The sequence below is a fragment of the Taudactylus pleione genome, unplaced genomic scaffold (assembly GCF_031769625.1).
Source record: "Taudactylus pleione unplaced genomic scaffold, aTauple2 ptg000032l, whole genome shotgun sequence".
Taxonomy (NCBI): Eukaryota; Metazoa; Chordata; class Amphibia; order Anura; family Myobatrachidae; genus Taudactylus; species Taudactylus pleione.
In genome coordinates this window covers 26,429,582-26,453,268 of record NW_028284434.1, presented here as the reverse complement: position 1 = coordinate 26,453,268, position 23,687 = coordinate 26,429,582, and the positions used below count along the sequence as shown (strand labels likewise).

Genomic DNA, 23,687 nt, shown 5'->3' with positions numbered 1-23,687 from the left:
TGCAGTGCCCCTTGTGCCCCCAGTAGTGGTCCCCCCTGTTCAGTGCCTCTTGTGCCCCCAGTAGTAGGCCCCTTATATAGTGCCCCCAATAGTGGTACCCCCTATGCAGTGCCCCCAGTAGCAGTCCACCCCCCATGCAGTGCCCCCAATAGTGGTAACCCTTATGCAATGTCCCTTAAATAGTGGCCCCAGGTGTAGTCTCCCCCCTATGCAGTACCCCCAGTATTGCCCTTTATATAGAGCCCCCAGCAGTGGTCCCTCGCAGTGCCCCCAGTGGTAGTCCCCTCCCCCTATGCAGTGCCCCTAGTAGTAGTCCCCTCCCCTTGTAGTGCCCCCAGTAGTAGTAGTAGTCCCCCCTTGTACTTCCCCCAGTAGTAGTAGTCCCCCCCTTGTAGTGCCCCCAGTAGTAGTAGTCCCCCCCTTGTAGTGCCCCCATAGTAATCCACCCCCCTGGTAGTGCCCCCAGTAGTAATCCCCCCCTGGTAGTGCCACCATAGAAATCCCCCCCTGGTAGTGCCCCCATAGTAATCCCCCCCTTGGTAGTGCCCCCATAGTAATCCCCCCCCCTTGGTAGTGCCCCCATAGTAATCCCCCCCCCTTGGTAGTGCCCCCATAGTAACCCCCCTCTTGGTAGTGCCCCCATAGTAACCCCCCCCTTGGTAGTGCCCCCATAGTAATCCCCCCCTTGGTAGTGCCCCCATAGTAACTCCCCCCTTGGTAGTGCCCCCATAGTAATCCCCCCCCTTGGTAGTGCCCCCATAGTAATCCCCCCCCTTGGTAGTTCCCCCATAGTAATCCCCCCCCTTGGTAGTGCCCCCATAGTAACTCCCCCCTTGGTAGTGCCCCCATAGTAATCCCCCCCCTTGGTAGTGCCCCCATAGTAATCCCCCCCTTGGTAGTGCCCCCATAGTAACCCCCCCTTGGTAGTGCCCCCATAGTAATCCCCCCCCCTTGGTAGTGCCCCCATAGTAGAGAGAGACTTAATAAAAAAATAAAAAAAAAACAATTACCCGCTCCTGGTCCGACGCTTCCACCGGCTCCTCTGGCCGCTTTGCATTATGGGAGAGACGTCGTCATGACGACGTCTCTCCCATTACCCACTGTGGGAGCCGGAAGATGGCTCCCGCAGTGGGAGCAGCGGCAGCCGCTGAGAGTCTGACAGACTGCTGATTACAGCAAACACACAGTTGCCGGCTCCGGCGGCTGTGTGTTTGTGCTGTGTAGCGCTAACCGGACTCCGTCCGGTCAGCGCTACACACGCGGTGCAGTCTGTGTCACAGTGACGCAGACTGCACCGGCCCGCGGCCCGCATGACGCTGCGGCCCGGGGGGCACATGGCACCCTGCCCCCCGGCCCAGCCCGCCACTGCTGCAGAGTGATGAACTTTGAGACAATTGAATTATTCTTCTGTTATCATTGTTACAATGTATCAAGAGGTAGACAAATGTTACCAATGATACATGACACAACATATTAACTCTGCTCTAGGAAACAGCTAAACCTGCTCTAGGAAACAGCTAAACCTAAGCTACAAAATAGTGAGCAGAAGCATTTATCCCTTGTATAAATAAACCCAGATAATACGTCTGGATAATTACCAAATCACCCAGCGGCTTTATTAGGTATATTTTAACTCACACTTTTTCCTTACTATATACACTATTTCTTTATTTTTAATACTGTGTTACAACATATCTTTGGTTTTTTTAAATAATATTAATAAAAGTTATTTTTTATCAAAATATAAACATCAGCATTATGACAGCCCAGTCTCCCCTCTCTTCTTTCAGTTTCACCCAAGAGTGCACCTACGAGTCTCACAGACTTTTCTTTTCTCTCTAATCAGTACATCTCTGCCCTTGTCTGACTGTAGGAGGAAGTTGCTATGACCTGACATTTCCTCCGGCAGTCACGGGAAACACAAGGATAGGTACTAGCTGAGGGAAAGTGATGACAAGCTTTCTTACATTGATGAAAACAAATTCATAGAATAATATGGCAATGACCCAGGACCCCAAGTGACATACAAAGCAGGGTCACCTGTGACTATCGTTGGTGATCTGTGAAAGGTGCAGGAAGCTATAATGGAAGGTCACATGCTGGGATCAAATAAATGAGGTGTAGGATTACCAGCTTAATTTCCAGCAACGAGTTATGATGAATAGCTGTCTATGAACACAGAAAACACTAAGGGGTAATTAGGTCGAATTTAATTGCTTTCAATCGATTAAACATCAATCCAAGTTGATCAGCATAAATTTTTTGTTTCAGGGGCTAAATCACACATTTACTAACACTTAAAAATTGATATCCAAAAATCGTCTGTTAGTAAATGTGGGATTTAGCCCCTGAAACACAACATGTATGTTGACCGATAGATTTTTTAATGGATTAAATTTGACCTTTAGTAAACTTACCCCTTTTTCTTAAAGACCTGCCAATATTTGCCACTATTTAAAAAGTAAATTAAAGAGCAAATAAAACCACTGTGGATATTTATATAGTTTGGGTTTTATTGCACTAAATTGACTAGATATGTACAGAATTGTTTCTGGTATAAGTTTTACAGAAAACTGGCATGGCGTAGTTATGGTGGTGCTTCTTTATCTTGTGCCAGTCATGCCTCCCGCTCCACCCCCAAAATCATGTCACGCCCCCCTGTTGTGCTGACCTGGCCGTCTCCTCCCAGAGGGGGCAGCCAGATTGTCGGGAAGTATGATGAAGGCATGGCCACAGAGCCAGTGCAAGTACGTCTTTAGAGGCAGTCGCTGACCATGACACCACCGCATTACTTCCCCCCTGTTATATCCCAGAAACCCCCACTGAATTTGCATGGCGCTGTGAGCAATTGTAACCATTGGGATACATGTACAGACTGAAGACTTTGGCGGCTTGCGTGTAGCATGACATTACGTGCGCCTCTGAATCAGGGCCTTTGTGGCTATGGACTTGATTCTGAGGTGGGAGTACAGCAAAAAAAAAAAGAATTGCTGTGCAGGTGGGGTAGATGTAACATGTGCAGAGAGAGTTAGATGTGAGAGTATATAAATTGCAGTGTAACAATACAGCTGTCCAGCATTTGTGGGCTACATGCAGAAGCAGACGGTATTTACTCAGCATGCAAAAACAATAAATGGATTTACAACCCTTGCATTATCTAGTTGCACAGTTACTTGGGTGTCTATTTACTAAAGATCGATTTAAAAAGCGATGAAAATCGACTTCGATGTTGTGTTTCTGGGGCCTTAGCACACATTTACTAATACTTAAAAAAAAATAAAAAAAATAGTCTGTTAGTAAATGCGTGATTTAGCCCCAGAAACACAACATCGATGTTGATCAATTTTCATAGATTTTAAATCGATCAAAATGGACCTTTAGTAAATATACCCTTTGCTCTTTTTTGCTTTACTCCCAACTCAGAATTAGGCCCTTTACAGGGCTATTCAATTTGGAGCGAAAAGTCAGTTTTTGCGATAATTTCGCACCGATGACGTCATTTTCGCTGGTTTTGGTTTTACACCGTATTCAATTTCAAAGACTTTTCGCAGGTTCGAAAAGTCTTTGACAGAAAATGGGGATAACTTTTCACCACTGAATAGGTGGCGAAAAAAAGTGCAGAATTGGGGTTTAGGGGTGCAGGCTTAAAAAAATAGCCTGCACCCCTGGGAATGTCATTTTAAAATAAACTGTGTCAAAAAAAGTTGAAAAAAAAAATAGGGACACCCCAAAAAAAATATTGAAAATTTGGGGTGAAAAAAAAAATGGGAAAAAGTGTTTAACAATAGGGAAATAGGTTCAGGGCTATTCTGCAAGTATGCGGCAGGTGTATTTTAGAATAGATTTATAGCGGCAGGTGCACAAATGCAGAATTTTTAAAAACTTACTTTAGGGACATCAAAATATGCTAGTACCCATTTTCATGTACCCCAAATTTGATGGGATCACTTAAAAAAACGAAAAAAAAAAACCTAAGTGCTCTTCTGCATCACTTCTTCAATGTCGGGAAAAAAACATCTGCAGCCGCTATTTAAATCCCCTTCTTTCATTTGCAGGCTAAAACGGGGGTACCCATAGTGATCCCCCATGTTTTTACAGTTTTAGGGGGGTACTACAATTTATTCCAGGTAATTTTTAAATTTTTTTTGCCAATCCTGCTTCGCCGGGTCCCGTTTTCGTAGCTTTCAAATTGAATACGGGGATAAAGCGGGCGCGCGCCCGATACTTTATCCCAGGAAAATCTCCGATGTGGAGTGAAAAGTCCAGCACGGACTTTTCGCTCCCATATTGAATACCCCTCATACTCTTAATCATGGGTGTAACTACTATAGGTGAAAGGGGTGCAGCTGCTATGGGGCCCAGAGCAGAGGGGGGGCCCATCTTCCTTGTCAAAGTTACATGTGTTATATACATATTTCACCACTGGGTGGTACATAGGGACCCTTACACACTTTTGCTATGGGGCCTCCAAATACTTAGTTACGCCCCTGTTCTTAATGGAACCCAGTTGTTTTTCCTGCTGTACGCACACCCAGGTGCGCTTTTAGGCTTCAGCACTGTCTCCTGATTGGAGAGCATAAGTGTGTACCTTGTTTCGGGTAGAGCAGCAAAGCAACTTGGTGCAAAACCAAAGTGTTTCTTGGTACTTAAAGGCTAGTCTATGTAAATGACCTCCACTGGCAGATAATAGGGTAACACAACACAATTACTGTTCCGCCAGGTACTGTTGCAGAATTTCGGAAAGATATTAAATATTTTTTTTTTACAATGCTGCCACAAGTTGCAAACTCAAAACATTTTAATTCGATTCTAGCAGTGTGGGAGAGGTCCAAAACATGCCGCTATCCTGTCTCTCTACGTCTGCTGGCAGTATGGAGAGGGATTGTTAATATCTGTGAAGGAGTTAAATGGAGATGAGCAATGTTTCAGATTTGAAAAAAAATCCCAGCTGTGTTCTTGGACCTCTTGTTCTATAATGAGCACAAGCGGTTCCAAACTTCAGCCTTGCCGAGTGATAGAAGCTTGGGGGAGGTGGGATTTTGTTTTCTACCCATTTTTGGTCCTGGAACAGTTGGAGGTGACAATTTACGTGGGTTGAAATAAATATGGCTTTTTGCAGAAATTCACACATCGCTTTCCATTTTCTGCCTCATTTGCAGTAGGAGGAGGAGTGCGAAGGGTTAATGTGTAAGGGGATGTAGCAGAAAGTGAAAAGTATAAAATAAAGTTCAATATTTGTAGTTTAACTTTAAAAAAAGCAATAAAAGCAAGCAAGTGAAGACCCCCTTTCTGTGCTGCTTATGTATCCAGGCTGCTGTCCCCTTGTCACCTGCATTGTTCAGAGAGAATGAAACAATCATTTTACAATAGTTTTTCTTGATCTTAAATATACATATACATTGTAAATAAGGCCCCCCTAAGGCACACATCCAGTCTCTTATTTTCCTCCATAATTGAACCCCGTTATTTTTATTATTATAGTTGTCGACCTGTGGACCCTCTTCAGTTCCTTAAGCTCTTTCTTTTAGACAGGTGCTCAAAACTGTACTCTATATTCAAGATGGAATACAAGCAGTTACTTATACAATTCTAAACAATGAAACTGATTAATCTGCACTCTCTTTTTAGACATCTCATTCATCTACACCAGAGGTTCTCAAACTCGGTCCTCCGGACCCCACACAGGTCACGTTTTCCAGGTCACCCAGCAGGAGCACAGGTGTATTCATTACTCTCTGACACATTTTAAAAGATCTACAGGTGGAGATAATTATATTACTTTTGATTCTGTGAGGAGACCTGGAAACATCCACTGTTTAGGGTCCTGAGGACTGAGGCCCTTATTCAGACCCGCTCACAACCGGGTCGATGGTGGGGCTCTGCGCATGCGCAAGCCCTGTAGTGAGGGAGAAATTCACTCGCTCCGGGGCTCGCTACAAATGGGGCGGCTGTCAATGTTGCCCCACAAGGGTCTCGCCGCAAGCCCGATGGTCGTGATAATCGCGACCATCACCTGGCCGCTCACAAAAGTTGTGGGTGGTCACCCACAGCTTAGCGAGCGGCTAGGAGGCCGGTTTAAAGAAAAAAAGTGGCCGCCCTCATTCAGTGCGAGCGCTCGCTTTTTGTGAGCGCATCTGAATGAGGTCCTGAGTTTGAGAACCTGTGATCTACACCCATGTTACGCATCTCATTAATCTCCTCTCCCTTTTTACTGAGTTCATTCATTCATTTACTCCCTTTTTAAATCCCACAAATTTTTCTGTCTTATACCCCTTTTACACCGGAGCTAAAACCCGGGTTATTGCAGGGTTAACCCGGGCAGCTCCTTGGTGTAAAAGGGGTGAGGGTTGGATCGCCGGGTCGAGTGACCCGGCAATCCAACCCAGGTAAATAGCAGGGTTTAACACGGGCGTAGCCCATGAAACCCTGCTGTGTGTACGGCGCACTCTTGATGACCTGCAGTGCGCTGCAAGCCGGCCGATTGGTCCGGCTTCAGTGGTGCTTGGAGATGACGTCATCTCCAAGCGTCCACTTTCACGCCGGAAAAGCTGGGTCTATGCAGACCCGACTGCGGTGTGAGTGGCGCCGACTCGGGAATATCCCGAGTCGGCGCCGGATAAATTCCGGGTCTGATCCGGATAGGAACCCTGTTCCAACTCCGGGTCATACCCGGAATTTTGGTGGAAAAGAGGTATACTAGTATAGATCAATTATTTTTCATCTGTAGCTTTATATAATTTTTTTTCCCCGTTTTTGTGACCTACAGTATCTGAGGCCTCATGCACACCTCCACTGGTACTAGTGTTTGCAAGTATGGCAGTAATGCTCTGGGTTTCAGATCATATCTTATTTACCCAGACTGAACACTAGTGCAAACACTACTATCAAACACATCAAAGGTGCTTGCGTCAATTGTTTGCAAGTGCTTCTGTGGTGCATACTATGCTGCTCAATTGTCTAACAATCAATTACCTGTTGTCTAACACTCAATTACCTATGGCCTCATACCCACTGCCAATGACCTACAGTACCAATGGCTTCATATCCACTGCCAAACACCTACCAATGGCCTCATATCCACTATCAATCACCTACCCATGGCCTCATATCCACTACTAATCATCTATCCTATGACTTCATATCCACTACCAACCAGTTATCCTATGACTTTATACCCACTACCAATCACGTACCTATGGAATCATACCCACTACCAATAACGTACCTATGGTCTCATACCCACTACCAATCACGTACCTATGGAATCATACCCACTACCAATAACGTACCTATGGCCTCATATCCACTACCAATCATGTACCTAATATCCCATACCCAATCACCTTCCTGTGGCCTTATATCCACTGCCAATCACCTACTCATGGCCTCATATCCACTATCAATCCCCTACCCATGGCTTCATATCTACTACTAATCATCTATCCTATGACTTCACATCCACTACCAACCAGTTATCCTATGACTTTATATCCACTTCTATCTATAGCCTCATATCCACTACAAATCATGTACTGTATCTATGGCCTCATACCCACTACCAATCACCTACCTATGGTTTTACATCCACTATCAGTCATCTATCCTATGGCCTCATATGCACTTCCAATCACCTACCTATGTTTCCTTGTTGAACATTGTTTTTTTGCCAGTTTTATGGTACTGACCTTGTTTCAAGAAGTTCTCTATTAAACTAATGAACTGCCAGCACTTATAGCTGGGAGCCATTTGGTCCAGTGCTGTATCAATATCATTTTTGTTTGATGGTGCACTTAGGTTACTGTAATTAGATGTGTATGGAAGTCCAGAAATGTTGCAGCCAAATTTTGTGGTAGACAATGGTTAGACTGAAATAGGGAGAGCATGATCAAGTTGGTATGTGCAGGGCTGGTACATGTAAGAGGAAAACAGAGATTGTACTTTCCATAGGGCTGCCGGCGCTGTGCTACATAGCAAAAGGTCTCCTCACAAGTACCTAGACTGCAGGGGCTGATTAGGGAATCATATTTGGGACCTTGGAATCACTTTGGTCCCAGTATAAAGAGCAGAGGGCCTGATTCAGAGCCGGACGCTATTTGCGCTCGCTCGTTCAGAAAAAAGGGGCCGGATATTTAAATAGAGCGCTCACTCTTTGTGGTTTGTTGACGCCTCTATGTCTGAATGAGCGAACGAAACATGCGCTCGCTATTTTAAAAAAAACGTCCCCTGGCTGCTCGCATCCTACGTCATCTCCGCTATTTATTAGATTAATCGAGTACATCGAAAGGCGTATGAACTGCTCGCAGTGCTTGTGGTTGGATTTTCCTACCGCAATCATGCGAGCAGTTCAGGCTAAAAGACAACCAAGTGACGTGGTCGATGATGCTGCTTTGTTAATTATGCACACCCTTAAAACGCCCGTTTTGACCGTTTGGCACGCCTGCGTTCGGATCTCCACTCCCCGTTTTCAAGCACCTTCCCCTGTTACCACCCACAAACGCCTCATTCTGTCACTCAAATTAGCAGGCATTCGCTATTTTGGGAGCACACAATTTCCGACCGCAATGACTGGTTCACGCATGCGTATTACAACCCATACACATGCGCAGTTGTGCGAACATCGCTCGGAGAGAACGAGCGGTCGCTTACGAGCGGCTCTGAATCAGGCCCAGAGTCTTTATGAGCAGAGCAACCATTCATGCAGTGAAAAGGAGACTCCTTCCCCCGTGGCTCAGATCAATGCAGTTCTGATCGTGACGGCAGGACAGAGCCCCCAAACCAGGACTGTCCCACTGAAGTCAGGACATTTGAGAGATATGGGAGACAGTAATTTAAGCACTAGTTATGCACTATTCTTTTTTCAAAGCAGACCTTCAGCTTGCACAGCAGCAGCCTGTAAGGTATAGAATGTTATAGTTTAAAAGAGAAAGAAAAGAAACTCTATTTGGTGAGCGCTCTTGGTCATATACAGAAAGAGAAACAGATATAGGTCTGTCACAGACCCCTTAAAATTCAACTTTTAATAAGAGTAATTTAATTTTTTTAATTTTTTAATAAGAGTAATTTAATTTTTTTAAATTACTCTTATTAAAAGTTGAATTTTAAGGGGTCTGTGACAGACCTATATCTGTTTCTCTTTCTGTATATGACCAAGAGTGCTCACCAAATAGAGTTTCTTTTCTTTCTCTTTTAAACTATAATGTGTATTACTCTAGTGAGCACCGCCACTTCTTCTACTTTTTTCTATACATACATGGATGATCTACCTTCCATGTAATAGTTTAGTATATATAGTGGCTTTGTCAACATATGTTTAATGGATTTAACTGTATTATAACAAGCCAGTGCGACGTAGTTTCCCTTCCCCCTTTTTCCCTGACGTATAGGTATAGAATGTTGTCTGGTGACAAGTTCTATACTTTGAGTGCCTCGTGATTTAGCTGGATACAAAATAGGTTGACTGGTGTTTCCATTGGCCTTTATGTGAGCCTGTCATTGGTTAACCATCTGTACCATAAATGTAAAAATAGGATGAAATATTCATTTAATTGGTTGTGAATGGTTCACACAAGGGTAATGTGTGGCCAGTGTGAGCCAAATGGACTATACCAATTAGATCTGTACTCCCCAGAATTATGGAAAAATTGATCACAGATCTCAGCAGATTACTATGATCCAATCAGAAATAATTGCAATTATCCATCAATCAGACTTCTAAGTATGTGGCCAGCATTAGACAACATTACAACAACATCAAAGAAATGTAATATGTCGAGGTAAAGAGCTATCCATGTACAAGGTGGCCTTATTTAAAAACCCAAAACTAAACATTATGTACAAAACTAGTTGCAGACAGTACTGAAAATTCTAAAGGTTACTAAAGCAAAGGGATATTTGTAAATTTATGCAGCTCCTACACTACTTGTTACCAAACTGAGATGTATGCAGTGCCGATATTTCCGCAGTTGAGTGATTATTGGTAAACTGTGCATGCGTCAGTGTACATTACCGTAGTCGCTTGCAGCAACTCTTTACTCGCAGTGTAATTGACAGACAGGGAGTGTTTGGGTGAGGTTACGGGGAGTGGCTGCAAAATATGTAGGCGTGTCACAACCGTTTTCGGGGGTTTGTCACAGCCTGCGCCTGCAATCCCGTACACAATTAAAATGGGTTTGGGGTCTCCGCTCCTGCAGCCATGCTGCGCAACCATAGGGTTACTCAAATGATCAATAATAGGAATGCCCTGTGACCGATGCTGAATCTTTGTATGCAGATGCTTGGATGTGCAAAGCTGCAGGTGGGCATCACATTACGTCCCTCAGCATCTGCGAAGTTTACATAGTTTTGCGTGGAAGCTGTGTACAGTATCGCAGCTACGTGCATCTCTGAATCAGACCCCCAAACTATCTCAATATTACTCAAAACTTTATTGATGCACTTTTGGCAGCAATTATAGCCTCGAGTCTTTTTGGATATGATGCCACAAGCTTGGCACACCTATCTTTGGGCAATTTTGCCCATTCCTCTTTGCAGCACCATCAGGTTGGATGGGAAGTGTTGGTGCACAGCCATTTTCACATCTCTTCAGAGATGTTCAATTCGATTCAAGTCTGGGCTCTGGCTGGGCCACTCATGGACATTCACAGAGTTGTCATGAAGCCACTCCTTTGATATCTTGGCTGTGTGCTTAGGGTCGTTGTCCTGCTGAAAGATGAACCATCGCCCCAGTTTGAGGTCAAGAGCGCTCTGGAGCAGGTTTTCATCCAGGATGTCTCTGTACATTGCTGCATTCATCTTTCCCTCTATCCTGACTAGTCTCCCAGTTCCTGCCACTGAAAAACATCCCCACAGTATGATGCTGCCACCAGCATGCTTCACTGTAGGGATGGTATTGGCCTGGTGATGAGCGGTGACTGGTTTCCTCCAAACATAATGCCTGGCATTGACGCAAAAGAGTTCAATCTTTGTCTCATCAGACCAGAGAATTTTGTTTCTCATGGTCTGAGAGTCCTTCAGGTGCATTTTGGCAAACTCCAGGCAGGCTGCCATGTGCTTTTTACTAAGGAGTGCCTTCTGTCTGGCCACTCTACCATATAGGCCTGATTGGAGGATTGCTGCAAAGATGGTTGTTCTTCTGGAAGGTTCTCCTCTTTCCACAGAGGAATGCTGTAGCTCTGACTGAGTGACTATTGGGTCACCTCCCTGACTAGGGCCCTTCTCCCACGATCGCTCAGTTTAGATGGCCTGCCAACTCTAGGAAGAGTCCTGGTGGTTCCGAACTTCTTTCATTTACGGATGATGGAGGCCACTGTACTCATTGGGACCTTCAAAGCAGCAGATATTTTGTTGTACCCTTCCCCAGAATTGTGCCTCGAGACAATCCTGTCTCGGCGGTCTACAGACAATTCCTTGGACTTCATGCTTGGTTTGTGCTCTGACATGCACTGTTAAGTGTGGGACCTTATATAAACAGATGTATGCCTTTCAAAATCATGTCCAAACAACTGAATTTACCACAGATAGACTCCAATTAAGCTGTAGGAACATCTCAAGGATGATCAGTGGAAACAGGATGCACCTGAGCTCAATTTTGAGCTTCATGGCAAAGGCTGTGCATACTTGTACATGTGATTTCTAAAGCTGCATACACACACAACGATTTAGTAAATGAATGATTTTAGTAAACAAATTTCGTTCATTTTTTCAAGGGAAAAATTAACTAAAATCGTTTGCTAAACTCGTTTACTAAATGTAATGAATTATTTTTTTGAACTACAAACGATTTTTGCATATTCCCTTACTGAAAATCGTTGAGTTGGTCAGTCTGACTGAACTACAAACTACAAACGTGAACGCGCATGAACGATAATCGTTTTAACTCAGAAAGTGAACGATTTTTTCAACGATTGAACGATAAACGATATCGTTATCGATAATCGTTCAAATAATCGTTGTTTGTATGCACCTTCTTAGTGTTTTTTTAATTAAATTTGCAAAAATCTCAAAAAAATCTTTTTACACATTGTCATTATGAGGTATTATGTGTAGAATTTGCAGGACAAAATTAATTCAGTCCATTTTGGAATAAGGCTGTAACATAACAAAATGTGGAAAAAGTGAAGCGCTGTGAATACTTTCCGGATGCACTGTATATTATACAGTATTGTGCCATAACTTTCTGCAGTGGTGATCTGAGAATTTTATGTATGCACAACAGTAGATCACACAATCTAATTTCCTTACTAGAGACATACAAACACAAGGGCCAGACGTCAGAAGTCAACTAATAACCAAAATGGTTGCACAATGGTTAGCACTGCTGCCTCACAGCACTGGTATCATGAGTTAAATTCCTGACCAGGGCCCTATCTGTGTGGAGTTTGTTCGTTCTCCCATTTTTGCATGCAATTCCTCTAGGTGTCCTTCTTTGCACCATAGGGTGCGGAACACCTGGCACAGCTTAGATGCTCCATCATTGATATCGATTGAGTGTGCTAAGTACTGTACTTAGGGTTTTATATTGGCTGCAAAGTAATTGGTATAAAGTTGCTTATTAAGCATAACAATGTATGGTACCAGTCACTTGTATAGAACCTGTTTTTTGCCCTTTTGCCCAAATGACGTACTTTTTCCTGAATTTTGCTATTTAATTCGCTAATAGTGTACTTAGGGCCTGATTCAGTTATATGCTAATCCCGCCACGATTGCGACTTTTTACGTAGCTGCTATGTGAAAATATGCCAATGTTGCAGCTGCCAGGCGATGTATTGAGACACCCACTGGAAGATTTGCAAATCTAAGCATCTGCCTAAAAAGTTGCAGCGTATGCCTAAAAAGTTGCAGCATCGGTCACAGGGCCTGATTCAGCATGGATCGCAATTGCAACTGCGTACGCAGATCGGCCGATGGTGCGTACTGCGTATGCAGCCACAGTGCAAGTGCGCAGGTTAACATTGCAATCACATTGTGATCACGCACGCATATGGAAAGCCATCGCAGAGTGAGTGACGGGATGTCAGCATTTGGGGGTGGTGACGGGGTAATGGTCGGAGAAACGCAGGCGTGCCTGTCCATTTGAACACCATTACATGGGTGTGCATAAATTAGCCACTGCGACAGCATACACAGCTTGTGTAATAGCGATCCTAATGAATCAGGCCCACAGATCAGTTGATCATCGACCTATTGAGTAACCATATGGCTGCTCAGAATAGACGATGGAACTGTGGGCCTGATTCAGACCCACTCGCAAGCACATTGCGCTCGCAAGCGGGTCGACGGTGGCCCAATGCGCATGCGCGGTGTGCGCACTGCGCGTACGTGAGCCCCGGAGCGAGCGCAAAAAGCGCTCGCTCCTGGACTCACTACAAAAGGGACGGCTGTCGATGTTGATCGACAGCTCACCCCATTTTGTAGGTGTGGCGGGAGGGTTGCTTCACAAACGGAGGCGTTCCCATGCGAACGCCTGCCGTTTGTGGGCAGCCCCACTGACATCACCAGTGATGCCAGTGGGAGAGCTTCCAGCTCGATTTGAGCCAGAAACTCTCTGGGGCTTGCGGCCACGAGACCCTACCACAAGGGTCTCATCGCAAGCCCAATGGTCGTGATGGTCTTGACCATCGCAACCATCATCATGGCCGCTCGCTATAGATGTGGGTGGCAACCCACAGCTATGCGAGCGGCCAGGAAGCCGCTCCTAAAAAAAACAGTGCCCGCCCTGATTCAGAGCGAGCTCTCGCTTTTTGCGAGCGCCTCTGAATCAGGCCCTAAGACGCCAGCACAAATGATCCTGTGTACAAAGACACAGTCGCTGGATCTGACACTCCTATAAAACGGTTATGTGAACTCCCGTGTTCTTATAACCATACATGTGCTGTAATAAACATTGGCCAACTGCGTAAATATCAGAATAGCGTAAACTTTGACTCAGGCCCTAATTAGCTAATCCAAAAAAGCAAGAACTAAAACCAATGGGCTCTGATTATCGCTATATAACACTTGTGGCATTAACAGACTTTTCTCAGCAGCTGTTCTAATTACAACTCTGAAGTCTTAATAGACATATAGCAAGAAAAACAAAGGAGAAGAAATGAACTGCGCTGTGTCAGTCAGTTAATGCTTTAAAAGTATCCAAAGTAGAATCCACTTGTATTAATGAAACATTGTAATTTATTAAGATCTTTATTAGATACAATATTGCATGGGTCCCAGCAAGTATAAAATCACACATATTAAATGCAAAAATATGCACAATAAAAGTAAATCACAATGTGCATAGAGATAAACTGTCTATCTCCTTCCTTCATTTATTGCACTGATGTCCAAGTCTCTAGAGCAGATGTTCCCAAACGTGGTCCTCAAGGCTCCCCAACAGTTCAGGTTTTAGAGATATCCATGGTTGAGCACAGGTGGTTAAATCAAATTGACTGAGGTACTAATTAAGCCACCTGTGCTCAACCATGGATATCTCTATAGGTGCATACACACGTAAAGATTTTTTGAACAATTTGTCGATAATAACGTCGTTATCGTTAAATCGTTCAAAAAAATTGTTCAGTTTATGAAAGATAATCACAAATGCGCACTCCCATTTGTAGGTTGTAGTTATCGTTCATGGTCCATTGCAGACTGTCCAACATGACGATTTTCATTAAGGGAAGGAACATTATTCGTTCATCTTTCAAAAAATCGTTCATTACACTTCAAAAAATCGTCCACTTTTTCAAGGGAAAATGTGACAGAAAATCGTTGGTTACAAAATCGTTACGTGTGTATGCACCTTAAAACTTGACCAAAGGGCCCCATACATGAGCGACGGATTGCCGCGGTCTCCAGATGCAGCAACCCGGCATCGCAGGATCGCAGAAATCCAACATGTTGGATTTCGGCAATTTGATGATCGCAATCAAAAAATTATCGCAATTGACAAATCTCGGACACTTAACATGTAAAATATCTGCGATCCGGCAACGGATCGCAGAACATCGATGGTGGGTGATCAGAAATTTCCGATGGCGATCAGAAATTTCCAAACGCAGCCCTGCATCGCGGCGATCCGTCGCAGATGTATGGGCACCTTAACTGTTGGGAAGCCTTGAGGACCGTGTTTGGGAATCTCTGCTCTAGAGGATTTAAGAGCACAGGGGAGCACCACTCCACTACAGCACAGTGTGGGATAATAGCAACAAATAAGAACAGATGGTATCCGCAATAATAGTAAATGGAAGTAAAATTTCTCACCCATGGGGCCTCACAATTGTTCAGGTATGATCTCCAAGTAACCCGGCTAATTTTACAGCGATCGTTCCCTGGCCTCTCAGAGTCAGCGTCGCACTGACGCTGCTTAGTCCCGGTGAGACTGCCGTCTCTCCCGTGTGGTGGGTGGCAGGTGCTGGGTAGGCTTGCAGCAGGCTAGAGGGCTGAGAGGATGTCAGCTCCAAAGTCGCGGCAAATGATCTCCACATTTGTGCCGATTAGGTGTCTTGTGTGACTTCTGGATCCCTGCTTGTATTGGCAATCAGTAAGTACAGAAGGCAGGCTGCTAACGCGTTTCTTTACCAGCAGGTAATTTCATCAGAGGATAAAACTCTTCACCATAGGTGGTGCTATTTATTCACACTGCGATTCTGTGTGGATATTGAGAAGCAATGTATTGTTAGCAGAGGGAGTTAGACACTTAATGCAGTCCAGACATTGGACACTTTCAGGTAAGCTTCTCTTTACCACACAGCTTGAGAGCAGTGAAGTACAGAGGAAGCAGGCCTTGGAGCATAGATTACCAAACTCTGTTGTTAATAGTGCACTAATGGTCTGATTTAGGAATAGAGTAAGAGGAATAGAGTAAGAAAGAGAAAGTAACTGAGCATTTTAGTAAAACCATGCTGCACTGCAGGTGCAGCACATGTAAAATGTGCACAGAGATTTAGATGTGGGAGGAGTGTAGAGGCGGCCCCTATCCTCTTGGACGAGGGGGGCTGCCTGCTGATAGGGAGAGGAGGACTGGGAAGACACTCACATCACAGCCGGGTCTCAGCGCCTGCGTATTAAATATGACAGCCTGGCGGGACTGGCATGTGCACACTAGTGGCGGGGAGCCATGCATGTGCATATCACCAGCTACTAGGGGCTACCTCTAGTAGCCGGGTAGGGCTGGCCGAAATGCAGAGGAAGCCGCTCTCTTCTAATAGCAGCCCGGACTGGCAGTCCCAGGGAGAAGAGACACCTCCCCCTGGTGCTGCATGTTGTGTATGTGACTGGCAGGCAGATCTTCCAATGGGAAGCCACTGCCAGTCATAGTGTGGCCAGTGCAGTCATGGACTGCAACTGGCTCACCGAGGTGGCGGATTTTACTGGGCTGCAGCCTCTAGGTAAAATCCACTACTGGAGGGGGGTGTCCAAACTGAAATCTAAATAGCAGTGTAGCAATAAATCTGCCCAGCAATTGTAACCTACAGGTACATGCACCAGGAGCCAGTATTTAGCCCATATACAATAAAAATGTATGTATTTTTACCTCTTGCATTGCAACATGGTATGTCCAGGTGCACAGTTACTTACTCTATCTTAAGGTGCATACACACGGAACGAGATACCGTTACGATATGAACGATAATGATATCGTTCAACGATATATCGTTCATATTGTTCCATTTGTATGCAATGAACGACCAACAATGCGCACTCCCGCTGGACAATAATGATATCGTCCATCGGGCATGCATGTAGGCCAATCTGGCCGATATGGTTCATTCTCTATATGGGAGAACGATCGTTGGTCGTTCATCGTTGGTGAAATCGTTGGTGTGTAGATGAACAATATCGTTCATCCAGAACACCAGGAATTTCAAGGGATATCATTCAGCGATATTGTTCGCTGAACAGATCGTCCCGTGTGTACCCAGCTTACTCTATTCCCAAATCTGAATCAGGCCCTAAGTACTTAGTATTAGTATTTGTGTAGTAAAGGATTCGGTATAAAGTAGCAGTATAAGACTAGTAGCTGTATGTGCACACATCTGTACATACTGGTTGGCTGGAAGGATTCTGACTAAATGAACCCTAGTGTGTGCTTGTGTGTTAAGGACTTTACATTGTACGCTCCAGTGGGACAGGGACTAATGTGAATGACAAATGTTCTCTCCATAGCACTACATGAAATTTTGGTGCTATAGAAATAAACAATAATAATATATCAGGATATATGGATCCTAAAGAGAAACTCTAGTTGGAATCAAAGGGCCACATTGCTGTAATAGAGAATTGCTGAAAACTGTACCATCATGGCAACTCCTAATTAGCCATGCCAGAGATTGTAGGACTTACTGTATAGGTGTTGTCGCTGATTTCATTGCAGTTTTTATATAGCTGATTTTTATATGTGGATTTTATGCAAATAGATGTTTTTTGCTAAATGAGTGTTCTGTGATTCACTGACAGATTGAGAGGAAACCAGATGAATGATATAATGATTATTTCCCTTCTATTTCTAGGTGGCAGATTTTGATTTCTCTCCAGTTACCGAGAAGTACCAGGCACTTCCAGACTACAAGGATATTCCTGCAGGGAACCTGTGCTGTACGTCCTGCATTAGTGATAGTAATACAGATGGAGAGCAGCGCTCAGAAACACGGCCTCTCTTACATACGTTGTCCACACCAATTAGAAGTTACATGCTGTGACTCTGGTTACTGCTGCTATTTTACTGTTGCCTTAATGAGCTCAGTGATTGACATACAGCTCGGTATTGTACACACGGACCTTTACATAGTAAATGCATTAAATATTAAGTACAGCTGTGAATGTGAAAACCAGGTGAGATTAGGTACATTAAGAGCATTTCATGTGCTTCAGTGCAGCTCGGTTTGCAGGAAACCTATCGCCATAAAATGTGATCTCACTTTTAAGGGTGGATATGGGAAAATGGTGGTAAGGCCACTAGGATCTAGCACAGGTGCTGGCAGTGAGATGTTAGATGTCTGCAGTCACCGACTGTAACCTGAAACAGGTCACTTACTATCTGCATGGGCGTTAAGAGCCGTCCCGGGCCCCATTACTGACGAGGGGGCATGGTCTAATTTCGGGAGGCGTGGCTAGTACCCGCTTCTGCGCCCCTGACTGTCTGACTCAGAAATGGGTCACACCAGCACTAACAGATGCTGTGTTATCTTTGCCCATTGAATATTATCTTATCAGGCCACACAGATATGTCATTTTTACTGCTTATACATAACAACTCTTGCAGTATCTATGTACTTAGAGAGGGCAGTTATGAACTCTGGTGCCTGAGGTGACCAAACAATAGTTTTAATTAAATTACATGTTGGTGAAAAACCCTTTTATGAGCAGAACTTGTGATTTACACTTATATATTCACTCTTTACCTTTAAGCTGGGTACACACTGTCCCTACGGATCCGCCGATGGACGGATCTGCCGACACAGGGGCCGATCAGACAAGCTAAACAGACTTACCAATCTGCTGCTCTATGTGTGTTCCCTGACATCGCAAATGCCCTCCCAGTTGAGCTGTTAGTCATCGGCTGTTCCTGCAGCTATATCGGTCATCGGCTGTCCCTGCAGATATATCGACCATCGGCTGTGCTGCAGATATATCGGCCATCGGCTGTGCTGCAGATATATTGCCATCAGCTGTGCTGCAGATATATCGGCCATCGGCTGTGCTGCAGAGCAGAAGCGATATGTCTGTGAATGACGTCATCCACAGACATATCGGGGGTACAAATGTAGATGGGAAAGGCTGCGCTGATTAGTATGGATTTATAGTAATGAACACCGGGTAGCTGCTACTACTAATTAACAGGTAAACTACAATCCTGTATATACAATAGGTTCCCATAACAAATGTGTGCCAGCTCATATACCTATTAACCAATAAAATTCTTTATTTTAACTCTGGGTTTTGATAATACAGTGTGCTCATTTAAATAAATATTAAAAGACTAAAATGATCCCTAATACATACACTTTGTGCCTAATACCGCTATACAAGACTCACACATATAACTATTAAAACATATAGGATGGGATGCATGACGCATAGCATTCAGGATCCGATGCATCCCGCCGCTCTTCGCATGCATGCCAGCATTGGTAACGCCGGTATGCGTGACGAACACCGCAAAAGACTCCTCTCTCGGTAAGAGTGTCCCTTTGCGATGGAGGGTCTTCTGGGTCTATGACCCAGAAGCCCATCTGGCGTCCTTCTGCGCATGCGCAGAAGGATGCACACGCCGTGGGGGATTCTGGGAGCACTCTCAGCACTCTCCCGATAGAAGCCCATATACTTTTATGGGTAACGTCATCAGGAAGATGGCATTAACCACCGCAACTAAGTCCCGGGCCTTGGTGCATATGAGAAATGCGGTCAAACCCGCATTTTTGGGGTTTGAACGCATTTTTACCTTTGCTGCATCCCGCCCATAATCCTCAGTAAAATCATATAGTCCAAAATAATAATTAAAAAGATAGATTTCAAAATGACTATAAATGATACCAATATATCTCCTTAAGTTGCTCGCCGTGTGTGGTACTAAATCGTATCACACTCCTAAATCTCAGTCAATGTTTATGGTGCTGGTGATCATAATTCCACAAAATCCCGGTGCATAGAGCGGTACATGGATGTCTCCTGTAACTAATTAAATCTAGCACCCTCTATTGGTTACCGTCCATAATCCAGATCTGCAATCCTGAAAAAGCCTGCGACAACAGGCAAAACGCATAGAACTTGGGCCCTGATTCAGAGCCGATTGCAAAAAGCGAGCGCTCGCTCTGAATCAGGGCGGCCGCTTTTTTTTGTGAACCGGCCTCCTGGCCGCTCGCTAAGCTGTGGGTGGCCGCAAGCCCCAGTGAGCTTCCTGCTCTGATAGAGCAGGAAGCTCACTACTGACATCAGTAGGGCTGCCCCCAAGCAGCAGGCGTTCCTTCGGGAACGCCTCCGTTTCACCAGCCACTCCCCCGACCTGCCTACAAAACGGGGCGAGCTGTCGATCAACATCGACAGCCGCCCCGTTTGTAGTGAGTCCCGGAGCAAGTGGATGTCTCACTCGCTCCGGTGCTTGAGCACGTGCGCAGTGCCCCACCATCGACCTGCTTGCGAGCGCATGTGGAGATCAAGGGCCTACATCAATCCCTTGATCCCCACACTCACACTACAGATGGAGCTTGTCAGGTGTGAGACGGAGAAAGTCCGCCGGCAGATGCGACTGCTACCGTTGCCCCCAGCACAACGGACACCACGGAGACGGGAATTATATATCAGCACGGATCACAGAGACCACATGGGCCCCAGGTACCATCCTATATATCTGGCAATATATTAAGGGATTATGGGCCTGATTCATTATGGATCGCAACTGCAATCACACACGCAGATGGCCGATAGGTGCGCGAAGGCTCCACTGTGATCGGACTGCGATCACAGTGTCCATGCAGACCTATCGCAGAGTGATTGACAGAAAGTGAGCGTTTGGGGAGGCGACCGGGGAGTGGCCGGCGTAACTCAGGCATGCCAGTGCGTTTGAACGCCATTACAGAGGCATGCATAAATTAGTCATTGCAATGGCATATGCCACTTGAGCTTTCACAGCGTGCAATGAGGTTAGCAAATTCTGAGTAAGGTCTGATCTTGTGCAAGTGTGCGTGAGGCTCTGATGGTTCTCGATGGTTTCGCCGGCTTGCAATGCATTACAGATGTGAGTAAGGGGAAGTGGGCATGTGGAATTATGATCACCAGCACCATGAACATTGACTGAGATTTAGGAGTGTGATACAATTTAGTACCATGCACGGCGAGCAATTTTAAGATATATTGCTATCATTTATAGTCATTTTGAAATCTATTTTTTTAATTATTTTTTGGGATTATATGATTTTACTGAGGATTATATGTTTAGATTGTTATGTGTATGAGTCTTGTATACCGTTATTAGGTACAAAGTATATGTATTAGGGATCATTTTAGTGTTTTCGTATTTATTTGAACAAGCACACTGTATTATCAATACCCGGAGTTAAAATAAAGAATGAAATTGATTAATAATAACGTATTATAACTAAGATTTGAAAATAGGTATATCGGGGGTTCACACCCACTGACGCCCTTGCAATATATTAGCTTTTGATTGATCGGCCGCTATATCGTCCAGTGTGTACCCAGCTTTACAGTATGTAATGTCTTTGACTTGTGTTTACAATGAACAGAATATGCACTAACATAACCGACAACTTCTTTATATATATATATATATATATATATATATATATATATATATATATATATATAGGATTTCTACCAGAATGAAAACCAAACAAGATGTGCACTGTGAGCCACCATCATGGGGCATTTTCATAGTTTATATCCTAGTTCCACCATTATATCATGTTTATATCCTAGTTCCACCATTATATCATGTTTATATCCTAGTTCCACCATTATATCATGTTTATATCCTAGTTCCACCATTATATCATGTTTATATCCTAGTTCCACCATTATATCATGTTTATATCCTAGTTCCACCATTATATCATGTTTATATCCTAGTTCCACCTTCTAACATAGCAATTATTGTATTGTTGTAACCATTATTATTGTTATTATTATTATTATTATTATTATTATAATTATGCCTTTGTTGTTATTAGGGCTGATTGACAACTTATCTGATATTGTACAGAAGCTGTAAATATGTGATGACTAAGATTATAAAGTTTGAAGTAATGGCTGACTCTTTTCATACAGTGATACTGTTACTGACAGAAATAGTACTTTGCCCCTGAGCCACTCAGAAAATGAGGTTGTGGGGGCGATGGTGCTGAACCTGAGAGAACTATTTAAAAAAAAAAAAAAAGAAGAAGACAATCTGTATGTATATTATACATACAGTAAATATGAATTACAGGTCCTCATTCGCAAAAAGATGCCTCATTACAAACGTACTCAAAATTCTGTGTAAATATGAGGCTGCATCAAGACTCTAATATATGTGCAAGATTAGGCCTAAGGACCTGATTCAGACCCGCTCTGATTTTCACCCATCTGCGCATGCGTATAATTCGCAGTGCGCGTGCACAAGCCATTCGTTGCAATCTGATTTTGGTTGCTCGTAAGCCACTATCAGGTCGCTACTGTGAGTGACAGATAGTGCCGTTTGCATGTATTTCAGTCAGCATTGATCGCTGTGCTTGCGGCAGGTTAAGGCTGCGAGCAGCTTTGATGGCTCCCGATGGTCCCGATTAATACTTCATTTCCCGTAGATGACGTGTGTTGCGAGTGGCAAGGGGGCGTCTTCATGCACTTGCGAGCGCACTTTGCCGTAGCCCGCTAAAACATAGTGGGCGTCATTACAAGTCGCAGTGCGAGCACTTCATTTGAATAACCGGCCCCTTTTTGCCAGCGAGCGACCGCAACTTGCGAGCGGGTCTGAGTGAGCTCCTAAGTGTATGCTGTTGTGACTACAGCAAAAATACGTAAATCAGCATCGCGAATTGCTTGTGCAGTAAATATATCAAGGCAGGATTTACGGCTCAGTGTGTTACAGGTCAGGCCCATACCGTTTGTTTCTGTAGTTTTGTAGAATACAGTAATAGGGGCCCATTTATCATTGACCGCTTTTGCTATGCGATCAGGACATGCCAGTAACGCCCCTGATCGCATTGCAAAAAGCGATCCTATCGGCCGGAGGTATCATCTGAGACATGCAGGGACACAGGCTCCGAAAAGGAGCCCGTCCCTGCGATGTATCCGGAGAGCTGCCGGCCAGTGCAGGGAGTGGTGCACATGCGCAGGCCCGTGGACTGCATATGCACATCCGCCATAGCCGGGGAGGGTTCTGGCGGATCCCTCCGTCGGCTAATAGTGCACGGTGTAGCCCATAGGCTATAGCAGCTAACGTCATCTTCAGATAGCTGCAGGGGACAATATCTGGAATGCAACCTATGGGGGAGGCGGCTGCCAGCGGCAATGGAGGGATCACAGCAGTTATCGGGGATACCAGCTGCGGTCCCTCCTTAATACATCCGGGGGATACTTAATATTTGAGGTAAACCCCTGAAAATGGGTGTGTTCAGGGATTTTACCTCAAATACACTTTGATAAATGGGCCCCATAGTGAGAGTGTGCTCATAAAATGTAGATCGCTATCAGGGCGGCACAAATAAGGGAGACAAAGGTGAGTCTATGAAATAAGGTGCCCTAGGAACTTTCTTGTTAAAACTGGATTTTATTAAAGATATGGCAAATTTCCTGAATTAGTCAAGTACAAAAAAATAACATTATTGATATTAATCAAAATAAGGATTACTTTTGGTGCTAGGAGACCTTTGTTAGCACTCAACTAACAGAGGTCTGATTCAACAATGAACGCAATTCTGCGTATTCGTACGCACCACAGTTACTTATATCAGCAGTGATATGTAACTGTTTGTAGTCACATTGTGTACACAGCCTGACATAAGGACACACACTTCCCCCTACTCACATCCTTAAACTAGGGCAACATAGCGAAACAATCGGTAACATCAATAAAAATCAGACCCATATGCACAGTTAAGGAAGCCCTGACCTCACTTAGGAATTGCTTACTTCTGTGCACGCTATGAGTCCTCAGGCTGCGTCATGTAGCGCAGTGACTCATTTATGCACGCCCATGCAATGGTTACCACCCACAA

At 44.4% G+C, this 23,687-nt stretch overlaps 1 protein-coding gene across 1 annotated transcript in view; it reads left to right on the top strand.

Annotated features, from left to right (window-relative positions):
• TMEM130 (transmembrane protein 130) overlaps positions 1–18,927 on the top strand; it is a 58,621-nt gene extending 39,694 nt beyond the window's left edge. The window contains exon 8 of the mRNA XM_088451865.1: positions 17,487–18,927. Coding sequence (XP_088307991.1) covers positions 17,487–17,675 — 189 coding nt within the window. The 3' untranslated portion in view covers positions 17,676–18,927. The remainder of the gene's footprint in view (positions 1–17,486) is intronic.
• Positions 18,928–23,687: the final 4,760 nt, after the last annotated feature.